This window comes from Plectropomus leopardus, chromosome 13 (genome assembly GCF_008729295.1).
Source record: "Plectropomus leopardus isolate mb chromosome 13, YSFRI_Pleo_2.0, whole genome shotgun sequence".
NCBI classification, from domain to species: Eukaryota; Metazoa; Chordata; class Actinopteri; order Perciformes; family Serranidae; genus Plectropomus; species Plectropomus leopardus.
In genome coordinates, this window is record NC_056475.1 from 22,580,831 (window position 1) to 22,594,104 (window position 13,274).

The window sequence follows — 13,274 nt, forward strand, 5'->3', positions numbered from 1 at the left end:
GTTTGTCTTTTTCAAACTTTATCCCAAAGACGTACTCAATGAATGCGTTAAACGTGTAGCATTAATGTTAGTCTTGTAAAATAACGTTTTCATTCAGTGCTCCAAGTATTTTTAGTACTCCCTGATTGAATAAATGTAATCCAGTTACATCACTGTACTCCCCTGAGAAAAATCATGAAAAACTCCCCTGGTAGTGATGATGTATTCTTCATATTTGTAGCTTTTTAACAGTTTGACATGAAAATTACAGATCCTAAAATCCAAATTCCATAAATTGAGGTCTGAAATATTACAGCTTTAAAATACTGAACTTTCTCTGGGGGGATATTTTAAAACCTAATCACTAATTGCAGTGTATCTGTGTCTTATGTTAACCCCAGTTGGACCACTGTCAAACCACCACTGACCACAGGGATTTACTGCATTGGAGACATTTTTCAAATTAAAATTGACACAAGAACTGAAGGCAGAACTCTATGTTGGGAAACTTGGTTTGGTTGCTTGGTACACGCACTGCCTAGTTTTACTTGCCTCATTACTTTGCAACAATTACGGTTTCCGAGTCACATTTGGGCCATAAGAGCATATGAACGCTTACTGCTCTAACTTTGGGGCGGTGTTAAAGACAAATTAATTTGATATGGCAAACGTATGTGCTAAAAGTTGCCCATTTAGACATCCAGCACATATGGAGCACCATCATCATTAATTTGTGGTTGTGTTTGTGTTCACCTGATGAATGTGATCCAAATATTACTGCTTCTTCTGCCCCAGGTTTTAGTCTCTTCCAACTCCAGAGGGAATATCTGGCCTTTTAGCTGCTGAATGCTCCACTGTATGTTTGTCACATTGTTACATGACATAATAAGCATACTTATATTAACCAAAACCATGATCTTTTTTCTAAAACTAACCATCTAGAAGTGCCTTAATCCAGCAAAGCTAAAAGTGAAACCTAACAAAACTACTCCCAAAGACAACTGATAATAAACATTTAATGGACTGATAACTGCTTTTTAAACCTTCAAGTAGGTGCAAAGGCTCCTTCTCACCCATAGCTATGAGGCTGATAACCACAGATAACGTCCAATCAATCGAGTGATAACTTTCCAAGGCTTTGGCTGCAAATGATTAAGGTGGTGTGAGTGAACCAGAACAGTAAAACTGCAAGCCAGAAAACCAAAACAATGAGCTATCAGATCAAAAACTCTGAATAGAGCTGAGAAAAACTAGTCTAGTGATTTTTTGTGTAGATTCATCAATAGTGTTATTTATTTGATTATTTTGCATGATTTCTTTTAGAAAACTTTTCTATACCTTTATACACATTTAACACTGAATATATCCATCTGATCTACCTTCTTATCCCTAGCAAAGATAAATGGAAATCCTCCATCATATAATAGATCAGTTCACCTGACCCGCATGACTTTGAACCTTAGCAGCAAAGTGGAGCACCCAGAGGATATTTGCACAAGCTCCACACGGAGAGGGTCCATGAGCTGCTGGGCTGCCTCAAAATACTGCAATGAAATCATTTTACATTGTCTGGTATGATTTTAACTGAAAAAATACTTCCCATCCAGTAGTTGAATCTTTTAAGAACACATAAAAGCTCAACCAAGGAGTTTATATTCAATGTAAAGCACAGTTGGATTGCTTTCCATAAATCATTGCTCTCCTCACTTTTGCAAATATGGTGCATTCTTATGCTCTATCCGCATACTAGTGTTACTATATATATACAAGTGGGAACAATACAGTACACATTGTAGGCACCACTGGCATTTGTACATATCTGAATGGACTTGTTTGTAGAGTTGATCATAGTGTTCTGACTTGCAGAGTTGATATTTTTGTGCTAAAAGTGTTGTGTGAATGTCACATGTGATCTTGATGACCAGGCCTGGCCTCAACAAGACAAAGCTTTCTTTCTGCACCATAGGAAGAGGAGATGACATCATTCTGTCCATACAAAGCCTCAGACATCCCGCTCTTTCTTTGCACTGCTTTTAAAAAAAAATAGGTCTATGCTGAGAAGACATTTCATTGTATCGGAATAATAAGGGGTTTTCTTGTCCTTTCATTCAGTACATGAATGTTGTGGTGTTTCTGCGGCATAATTTAGCTTCTGCAAAGCACCACAGTAGGAATCACAACAAATTCCTTCAATTTGTGTAGATTTTATGATGAAAATTCAATTGCAAAAGGTATTCCAATTGCATTCAGTGGTAAAGATGGGGTATTGTGCTAGTTAATTCATGTTTGGGATGCCATAGTCTACATTCACCCGCAGTATCTCTCCTCTCACCAACAATGTGTCAAGGAGAGACTATACTCCTTTAAAAGGGAATATGAGGAACAGATCTGATGACCAAGTAACATAATGTAGGCTGTTAAACCTAAGTCAAGCCCTCATACAACTGCACCAAAACTAGCAGCAAACATACAGTAAATGCATTAAATATACACACAGTAAATATATTAAATAATTCAGTAACTCGCTATTTAACGAAAGTTAAAATCAGGGGAAAAAAAACTTGTTTGATTTGTCATTTATGTATTTTTTTTCTTCAACATAAATGGTCCACATTTTTACTATGTGTGTGATGTCTTCCCACATCTATTTTGTAAGAATGATGAGTTAAGGCTACTGCTGCGCAAACAGCCAAGCAATACAAGCAATGTTTACCTAGTTAACAAGGATGGGAGACCTCACTCAAGAGGTATTTCCAGTTGTGGATATTGTGCTCTCAAGGCCCCTCCACTGGTCAGATCCATGTACTGCAGGCTGCTGCCACCTTTTTTGTTACATGCAATATAATACCATTATACTGTAACATTAATTCCATAAAATATTAGGAATACAGTGAATTACTTCAGGTTTTCTAAATAAGTGGGGAGAAGCTTCTTAAAGGAGCTCTGTTTTACCCTGAAACCATCCATAGGAAAGAATATATGCTCTTTTACTTTTATAATTAATATGGGCGGGAATCACCAGAGGCCACATGATATGATATTATCATGATAGTCAAAATGCAATATTACTGCAGTCTAAAATGTTTTGAGATTTGGTGACTATTGTGATAACATATGTTGCAATATTTTAGTATTTATTATCTAATTTCAACTGCAAAACATGTCCCATAAGGAAAGTTTTGTCAACATCTGATTCATCTAATAAGCTTAAGTTTTCACTCTGTTGAACTCATTTCAATATCATGCTGTATCAGTTTTTCCCTGCCAATCCCTAACATTTAAGTGCATATCTTATCAGATGAACTAAAATTGTAGTGCCAAAACAGTAGATTCTTGCCACAGAACACATTAAACCACAAGACAATTCATAAGAAAAAATACTATTTATTGTACATGTCCTAAAGAGAAAATAATCCTTTTAGAAGTGAAACGCACGTCTCCTCACATCTCCTCACACATCAACACACATACACAAAAAAAGACAAATCATCTCAAATCAACATAAACACATTCAAAATAAATCCACCAAGTTACATTCCCGAAGAGTCAAAATGAATTTCACTTTGAATTTCATACAATGGTTTATATAAAGTACAAATAAAAAATGTGAGATGTTTGATGCTACAATATTACCAAAATTTTCTTGGTTTTGATCATTTTATAAAATCCCATTGAGAAGTCATAGTTAAGCAATATTTTTTTACATGTAAAAGTTTTCAACCCACAGTAGAAAAACAACCCAAAAACATTCAGTTATGTGTGAGATGCGACCAAGAACTGAACGGACGGTCAGGCCACCAACAACCTAGATCACATTTACTGAAATATGTATCTGCACCAATGTAACTCTCATTCAAGAGCGTCATCGAGGCTACAGCAGACTGCAGATTCAGTTCATTAACCTGTAGTTATTATGAAGCTCTGGTCCAACAGTTGTGGAAATTTAAAACACAAAGAGGAGTGACTCAAGTAAACTGTAACCAGATTTGTCATTCAGTCAGTATTATTGCTCATTCTTTAAAGATGTAGTATTTTCTGGTCAGATAAACACACAACATATTGTAGTTGTAATATACCAGCAGCTACTCAACCTTCAAAATATAAATTAAGTAAAATAAAATCATTTAACACATTTGATATGAGTGTATCAGACATTTCTAGGCAGCATGCAGTGATCAAAAGCATAAGTATGCAGCTTTTTCTAGACTGAAATTTCTTCAGATATGATAACAATACAAAAAAGTTATATTGATTGGTCTCAAAAGACTACAATTATCATTAAAAATGTTAAGGTAATAAATAAAAATCCACCACCCATTAATACCTGCTTAAAAAAGCATGTAAGGCCTTGTAGTTAAAAACAAACAAACGACAAAAACATGCAACATAAGAAATCATATCTTGTCATAATGGCTCACAAAACTACTTTTTAAGACAAAAAATGTTCATCCAAAGATAGTCAATATTTTTAAGTTCTGGAAATAAAGTCAGTTCACATTAGGCAGCCCAAGCTATTAGTGTAGAACTAATAATAATGTAGGTTAATTCTAGTGCAGTCAAATGTTTACAGTGCCTACTAAATCCCAAGCGCAGAAATAATTTTAATCTCTTAATAGTTGGCCAATATCAATATGCATGATCACTTTTCACAATGACATATTTAAATTGAATATCACTTGATAAGACCAGCCCTCCATATTATTATTATTATTGCTTTTCAGTGGTCCTTGAGCCTTTGCTTCTTCTGCACCCAAGGTACATGTGATGCAAAACTGTATTGTTCCTCTATATCCGACTGACACATAGACAGTAACCTAACTGTTATCAGTTATCTGATAAGACTTCTGGGAAATGTGTGAGGTCACTACATGATCAAAGAAATATTAAAATAGCAATAAAAGGGAGATATAAATGAATTAATCAGTCATTAATCTGTGCCTCCCAGACAGTCTTCAGACAAGGTCTAATGAGGCAAAATAAGCGATGACGCTTGTGTCTGTAGGGGCTTTTAAAGAAAAGTCAATGCAGCCACAGAATGAAGCGCACAAAATACACATTGTCCATGTGTGCACGTTTTAGAACGTTTTATAAAGTACTACAAAATAAGGGCAAAAAATGAGACATTTGCATAAATTAATCGAAATCTGGCTACAGGATGGCAGTCACTTCTTTATGTGACCAAAGCGAATCATTACTTAAAAGGAAAAAAAACTTTGCAGGCTGGTAACAATATGAAGAAGCAGCATGATATGCAAAAATGTGCAAATATGTAGTTACCAGCTCAACTTAATTTCACAATGTAAACTAATATAAACAATGTGCGTTTTGTGTGCTCAATATGGTGTCTTAAACACGGAATAACTTTTCTGCACTCAGTGGCCTGAACGTACTGTAAAAAATATATCATAAAATAGTTTTTGGTCACAGCAGGGGCTTTCTGTTTGAAATCTCAACTCTGCGGCTTACCAATGTCCACAGTAACATTCACATAAAGAGGGAGCCTTTCTACCGACAAAGTCTTATATAAGCAGCTGTTCAGTCCGTCCTTTCTCCACACCTGCGGTGTTCGTCCCAACAGTTTCATCCTGGGAAGAAAAAAAATGAAGAGATTAAATTAGGAGCACAAATCAAGATCCATATATTTCACTGATTTATAATATGTAAAACAAGTCTAACAAATTACCCGCATCTCTTCACTTACTGACCTGTCTTTGTTTATTTCGTTGCCACTGTCCCGTTTGTGAAACACCATGGTGTAGCGAGCGACATCAGCGGGCGGGCGCACTATCTTCATTTTCTGCAGCTCAACCCTGCAGACAGCAGACCCACATGTATCAGTAAATCAGTGCTGTAACATACACTCCCTCTGCCCCAGATGTGCTAAAAAGAAACACACCGTTTTGGTTAGTTTCTGTCTCACCTGATGCGAAGGTCATCATCTTCTCCGCCCCAACCCCAGTACGTGTTTGAGAATCCATTCACTTGAAGAAACTGGTCTTTGGTCATAGCTGTGACTCCTCCAAAGTAGCCTTTGTAACGCAGCCTGACAGTGAAAAATTAGGGGAAAAATAAAACATCTTTGTTTAAAGATTATACCAAGTTTTCAGTTTAACAATAGTGTGTTGTTTATTCACAAAGATGATATAACGTTTCACTGCTGACTCATGACTTGCGGTAAATTTACTCAAAGTTGTATACTTACTTGTATCCTGTGGCGTTCCGGCCAACCACCAAGTGTTTGGGCTGCTTGTCACAGATATATAAATTATGATCATTTTCAGGAACAAGGTCCACATCGTGGAAGATGAAGCACTCCCAGTTGTAGTCCTTGAGTGCCTCCAAATACCCGACGTTGAGTAACTTGGCACGGTTAAAAGTTGCATCACCAGCCTTTAAAACAGCAGAAAAGAAGATAAAAATCATAATTACTATGTGTAGTTCAAAGTCCAGTGTAGATATCAATATTCTCCTGTTGTATGCTTTATCCATTTAAAAAAAAGGTAGGTAGGAGGGCTGGAGTACAGGGTCATCTACAGAACAGCCACAGCTGAGAGAAATTATTAAATACTATTTGTGTGGGCTAGTTATTAAATAACTTCAATTATTGCGGTGGCATCATCACATTAGGGCTATTGCAGGAACAAACAGCTTAGCATATGAGTTTGAAGGAGCTGAATGTGCTTTATTGTGGTTGATTTTTAAAAGTAACAACAATGTAAGCCAGACACTCACTGCCTCGGTACCAGATAATCACATAGGAACCAAAATATTACAAAGTATTTCATACAATTAAGGTTGAAAATGAACTACTCGGGATAAATATGCTGCTGACGGTCTAAACACGGCATTCAGATTTTAAACTAATAGTTAAACCAGTGCTGACACACTGTTGATTTGGATGTTTCTCTTTAAACACATTTGTAAACCTTCTATGAACATGACGTGTTTGCAGATGATTTGTCTTTGGCATGTGAAAATGTTTTTCCTCACTGGTTCCTCTGTTAATAGCAGCAGTGCTTTTTGTGCATTACTCAACATGACTTGTGTTCTGATGAAGTCTTTTAAGTCTACAAGTGTTACAAATTGTATGTTTCCAGTAGCGATGCACTGATATGAAAACTGCCAACTGAAACTGATTTTTATTAAGAGAAAAAGATTGAACAACTAGTCAGTTGGTTGGTTTTCCTTGCAAGATTTATGTTTTAAAAAATACTGTAATGTCATGCAATAACGTTTTATTTTTTTAGATAGTTTGGATCTTGGGGTTGTACTCTCCATAATGATTGTATTAGATAGAGGATGGCAGTTGACATGTGTGGAGGTATTTAGTAAATCTTTTGGGAGCATATGCTGGTGTGCGGATTCTTTCCGTTTTTTCATACATGCAGGTGTACTGACATGGAAGATAAGCAATCTAATGTTGTGGACGGGGGCAGCAACAAACATGATTTTGTCATCAAAACAAGCACTCTCAGTTTAAGTGCATGCTATATTTAGAATATTCTAACGGCTTTACCTTTCCAACAGGAAAATGAAGCCGTAATATGACTCTCTTCAAAACCAGACACCACTGACAAAAATAGTGATTGATCTGAAACAGGAGCAGCTGGTTCACCGCTGCTTCGGTCATTTATATTGTTTGTATTATTGTGTGACTTTGGCACAGGATTGGTAAAATTCAAATTCACCAAAGTCACACAATAACGTGAACAATGACATGAATGGAGACTGGTGGCTTTGATGAGAGCATAGATGGAAAACTGAATCTGTTAATGGCCTCCCAGTCAGAGAGGGCTGACTGCAGTAAGATAACGTGGTGAAAATATTCTCAATACAGTGTACACTTAAACTGATGTTGTGAAGCGATACCTGCTGGATGACATAAATGGCGTAGTGTAGCTGTTGCCTCTGCAGAAAGGGGTGCAGATGATGTAAGAGGTAGAGGAGGTGTCTCTCTCTGCTGCGATGAGGGATGAGGATGGCTACACTCTGCCTCGCCGCACAGTCTGAGGGCTCGTACTCGCCCTCAGCCACTCCTTTGTTTTCACTCTCCACATCCTTCAGTTTCAGAGTGGACTCAAAAGACAGCTTCACAGCCCCCTCTGTGGATGTCAGCAAAGTCAACCAGAAATATGAGTCTGAGAGATCATTCTGTTTAATGCTATTCACAACACAGTAAATATCACATTTTAAAATGATTCCTTTTGCTCCCTTTTTGTCTTTGCTCAAGACTGACAATATTTAGCACCTTTGAATGCAGTTCAATTACAGATTAAAGATTGGTGCAAGCCCTTGTCTGGTTGATTAGATGGCAGTTATCTACTCCACTGCTCTTTCATCTACACCGTCATGTTGTCAGTGTAAAGATGGAAAACTTACAGAAAGAAACATAAAACAGAGTACAAATGAATCATTCATATGAAGCAAGAGGCACTATAAACAAACAGATTTAATTACTTCTGAGAAGTTCTTTTTTCAGATCTCGCACTTCCTGCACTTCAGTGTTTACTTACGTAACAGCGGTGACTCCTCAGGGCATTCTACTTTTGGTGCCAGAGTATTTAGGTGATCAGGTGCCGGTGTCCAAGTGTTGAGTTTATCCCTCAGACTGTCTCCTTTGACAAGAGTTTGTGGTGTGGCGGAGGACATCTGACCGGATTTCACTGTTTCGCCTGAAAAAGTTGCGATCCATGCCAGCACTGAGAGCGAGAGAAGGATCAGGACAAAATATTTCCCCCTCCGCAAAATCTTGCACACAGGCAAACAGAAGCCCATGGCTGGCGTTGATGTGAAACAGTGAAGGTGGCAACTGTAGATGCTGTTAGTTTAAGATATTTCCTCTGTGCAGGACATTTCAGCAAAAATACAGAAAGCCACAGTTTCACAAACCAGTCATCCCATGGTAAGGAAACATGCTGGGGAGCTACACAGTGGAAAACGTATTAGTGCAAATCCATCGCCAAACCCTTCAAATCCAGTTTCAAGAGAGTTCTCCAACAACTGTAGATTGATTTTGAGAGGAAAAATATGTTACTGTCAAGAATAAGCATGTTTGCATAATAATATCACATCTTCACATGCAAAACTACACCCTGACAGGGCAGGTTACACTTTTAAAGAGATATCTCCATTCCTTTTCATAAAACTACAAAAAAAAAAAACACAACGACAATATACTGGTTCTCATTTTTCTTTTCTTTTCTTTTGTGTTCAGAGTCACTTCTTCTGTTACACACCACTTAAAGAGCTTCCTGAATGGAAATTTAACACCCAGAAACTATACATTTTTCTTTCTCTGTTCCCCCTGACAAAGTTTGGTATCACATTACAGAGCCTCACCTTTTTCCTTACTAATCTGACATATATCTAATGTTTTCTTTCATTACTGGTTGTTCTATGATTATTTCACTGACTGATCAGTAAATCGTTTGTCTTGAAATGCCACAGAAGTGTGCAGCACAATTGTGATCTCCCCAAATTATTATTAATACTTATTTTTGTCTGATCAGCAGTGCAAAGCTAAGATATTAAGTTTACAATGTTAAAATAAAATCGGGATGGTTGGCCATGAATTTCAACACTATGGCAAAATGCAACAAATACAATAATAATATATATATATATTTTAACCCTTTTCCCCTCACGTCTCCTTCACCGTGTTGAAGTTAATGTTGCATATTGACAGTCACCATAAGATAGTGACAAGCTAACGTAGGCTAGCTCTGAGCAACACCATGTCACACATGTAAAGACTCTATCACATCACTTTTACATAACTGACATCTCATTCTTCCTCTGATTACTGTCCATGTTTTATAACAGTAAAATGTACAATTTGTTCCGAGATCTGGCTCCAGCTGTGCCCAGATGAGCTCAGAGTTAACGTAACGTTTTAGCTGTTAGCTAGCTGACGAATGCGGATGTAACGGTGTGCTGAGTTAAACAGCTGTAAAAGTTAAACATTAGCACGAAGCTAGCCGCACTGTTAAACCTCATTTCAGCGAAACGTAAGCGATTATTGTATTTTCTTGATATTACGTTATAGGTAAAAGTCACTGGTTTGGTTGGAGCGTCTTACCTTTGAAAGAAATACCGTTATTCCACGTTATCAGCCCCGGAGCAGCAAAAGATAACAGTGCGTCAAGGTAACCAGATACACGGTACTTCCGCTGGATGTGTTTCATAGTAAAAGCTTTAGCACTGAATTGGAAAATGCAAATACATTACATATGCTCTTCACTTATTTATAATTCATAATGCTTTACATAAATCATCAAAAGCAACGAGCCAGTGCAAAAGAAACACACCATAAAATGACATTTAAACGCAATTAAAACATGAGATCCAGAGAACAGAAAATAAAAACAAGCTTAAAAAAATACTAAGACAGGTAGGTTATAAAATACTACAGAAAACTAAAACACAGTGCAGTGTATATAGGCCTACTTTATAAATAAACACATGTTGCCCATGAGAGAAAATATGTTTTGAGGAATAGCATTTTCGTCAGTTAACTTGCAAGTCAGGCCTATCTGTTTTTAAGAAATATATTTACGAGTATTTTTCTTTAAGTGTTTCATTGAGCTGACAACTATAATGCGTAATATCCTCAAAATAGTCAGTAATTTAAGAAAAAACTGTGCTCTGTCGATACCTCAAGATGTCTGTTTACTCTATTCTATTAAAACCGTGATTTTCACACAAAGCAGCGCTTTAAGAACTTTGCCTTTGAAGGCAGCATCAACAAACAGGAAATTATTGCTGTTTTTTGGTAGCTTGATGAATCTCAAAGCATGGTGTATGTTTTGTATAGATACTTCCATTAGGTTTTCAAAATAAAGGTCGTCGCTCCTTGTTACATTTGACTTAACTTTGATTTAGATAACTTTTTAATAAACTATTATTAAAAAAAATAATATGAAAAAAAAATATTATTTTTGTCTCATTTTTGGATATGCATTTATATAGTTGTGTACATCTTCTCCAAGCTACTTTGCTCTTGCAAAGCTATTTTGACACTGCTAGCCTATTTGCAGCTCTGATAAGGCCTCTGCCTTAGATGTTGGACCATTCTTGGTCCTGGAATCTAATGATTTCATGATGCAAATCCAATGATTCCTGATGCCAATCTAGAATTTAATAAGATCGTGACAACAGGTGCAACGTGGGCTTTAATCATCTTTATCTAATTTGTGGTCAGTCTTTTGCTCTTTAATAAGGTGTGTGAAAGGGTTTGAGAAATTTGAAATTGAGTTTTGTAATATCTGTGTCTCAGTGTGCTCAGGTTCTTGTCAGAGCTCTTGTTGGAAATTGACTTGTTCTCTTCTCTTTCTTAGCCAGGACCATGGCTGTGACAAACATTCCCATCATGCAATGCTTCCTGGTCATTTTGTCCAATTTCTGTCTCATCCCACACTGCAGATCAGACAGACAGCATGCTGGTGTCTCTGCTGGGCTTCGCTGGCTCCAAGGACAAAGGTCTTGTCCTCCTGCTAACAGTGGACGTGGTCGTCCAGCTGCTCTCCAGCCTACCTCAGGTCAGTCATGATTCTGGATGTCTCAGCATGTCATCCTCCTGTTGAGCGATGTGGGAGGTCTGCACTCCTCAATCGCCTTCTTATTCATTTTTCCTTGTGTCCCTCTACTGTAAGAGCTTCCCTCTTGGAAAGTTCTCGACTAAAAATTAGAAATAGTGGGATACTTTCTGTTACTTGTTGTTTTGCCCTGTTGGCATTATATTGCTCTTTACTGAGTTCATTTTATTGTTAATATAATATCTGGAATTACAATTAATGTTACAATTTTCTTCTCACTCAAGATCAGCTTCCTTGTGGTTTACTGTAATGATACTGTAATGTTGTGGTTTGACTCTTGGGCTGAGGCTTAAGATTTCACTCTCCCTCACCTACATGTGGTGAATTTAGATTTTTTTCTGACGATTGTTCTTTGGTTGCAGTTCCTTAGCTGGCATTGTCGATCTGTAAATGTTTAAATCTTGGCTAGCCTTTAATCAGATTTAACTGATAATGTTTCCAAAGGCCTTAAAGAATATTTTCAGAGCATGGCCAGACACTGTTCATAAGTAATTCTCTTCTCAACTTCCAGCACAGGAGCAGTCACTTTACATCACTTAATAATCTGAGAGGAGAAGCACTCCAGTGCTTCTTTAATGGTAAAAAACTGTAATATACATAAGAAGTAAAAGCTGTGTTAAGAACTTAACACAAGTATTACCATCAAAAAATACCTAACTTATGCAGAATGGCCCCTTTTATATTGTTACAGTAAATTTGTATTTTGGTTTGTTAATACATCATGAAGGTAAAGAGTCTTTTCTACTCATGGAATAGTCACAGCTCAGTTTCTTCACACTTGACAATCAGACAGAGTGGGTCGGAACAAACAGTGCCTGCCCCTCTATAACTGCCCCATAGTGTGAATACATGACTGTCGAGTGTGGGCCTTTTGCGAGCCTGACATTAACATGTGAGATAGGCCTGCACTGTTTGCAGATGTCAGAGACATGCGATAAGCAAGCTGCAAGCAGAGAAAGTTTTCTGAAAGACCAGCACCAAAATGTCCTTTAGACCTCCATTTGCATGTTCATTGTTTTGTTTTGATCAGGGGTTTGTTTTTTTATTCAGATCTATATTTTAGAAAGTTTATATATATTTGCATGTTGGGTCATGATTATCATAATTTATATAATGGAATTGTGCCTTTAAGTAAATCACAGAATTTCAGTTTAATAAGCACTACCATTTTGCTTTTTGTGGTTGTGTCACAACATTTGGCATTTTTAAACATGAGACATACAATGCAGAAATTATATTTAACTGGAGGGGATCAGAAAAACATTAAAAAAAATCCTCCCAAAAATCCCAAAGGTAATATTACAAAAGAGTATTTAAGCAAGGGAGGGGACACCCTTTGTGTTGTGGTTTAGTCTGTGAGATTGTAATGGCAGCAGTGACACTTCCCTAAACAAATCTATCTTTATATATTTCATATTTTTCACCTCCCTGAATAAGATGGCATTGATTTGGCATTGCTATGTTGAGGAACTATGCTTCCCGTTTCTTTTGTTGTCCTGTGATCGACCAAAATAGAACGTAATTACAAAGTATGGAACATTTTGTCGACATCCTGTAATTGTGTATTTACTGTGTGACTCATGCATCCTCTGGGCTTGCTCATCCAATTTAGGAGCCTGGATTGTCCTCTGGTGGTCAAATGTTGGTCCGTGTTAGCAGTCAGGCCTTTGTGCTGTATATGGTGTGTTACCTACACAGTCA

General features: G+C 37.1%; 1 protein-coding gene across 2 annotated transcripts; it reads right to left on the reverse strand.

Moving 5' to 3' along the window:
• Positions 1–3,343: 3,343 nt before the first annotated feature.
• Positions 3,344–10,129, reverse strand: b4galt4 (UDP-Gal:betaGlcNAc beta 1,4- galactosyltransferase, polypeptide 4). 2 transcript variants are annotated; one of them, XM_042499983.1, is made up of 7 exons: positions 10,058–10,129; positions 8,493–8,979; positions 7,849–8,081; positions 6,182–6,369; positions 5,900–6,022; positions 5,685–5,789; positions 3,344–5,564 (listed from the first exon to the last, which is right to left on the reverse strand). In XM_042499983.1, exons 2-7 carry the CDS (start codon positions 8,752–8,754, stop codon positions 5,429–5,431), a joined length of 1,047 nt encoding a protein of 348 aa, XP_042355917.1. In that variant the 5' UTR covers positions 8,755–8,979; positions 10,058–10,129; the 3' UTR covers positions 3,344–5,428. The 2 variants fall into 2 exon arrangements, with proteins under 2 accessions (XP_042355917.1, XP_042355916.1); XM_042499982.1 differs by lacking the exon at positions 10,058–10,129 and having other exon boundaries at positions 8,493–9,474.
• Positions 10,130–13,274: the final 3,145 nt, after the last annotated feature.

What these genes read in the sequence shown, in the direction of transcription:
- b4galt4 (XM_042499983.1), bottom strand. Translation starts at nt 8,754, where the DNA reads ATGGGCTTCTGTTTGCCTGTGTGCAAGATTTTGCGGAGGGGGAAATAT. An exon ending in TGAGGAGTCACCGCTGTTAC is followed by an intron (nt 8,082 to 8,492) that starts GTAAGTAAACAC and finishes TGACATCCACAG; the next exon opens with AGGGGGCTGTGAAGCTGTCT. An exon ending in GATGATGACCTTCGCATCAG is followed by an intron (nt 5,790 to 5,899) that starts GTGAGACAGAAA and finishes TGCTGTCTGCAG; the next exon opens with GGTTGAGCTGCAGAAAATGA.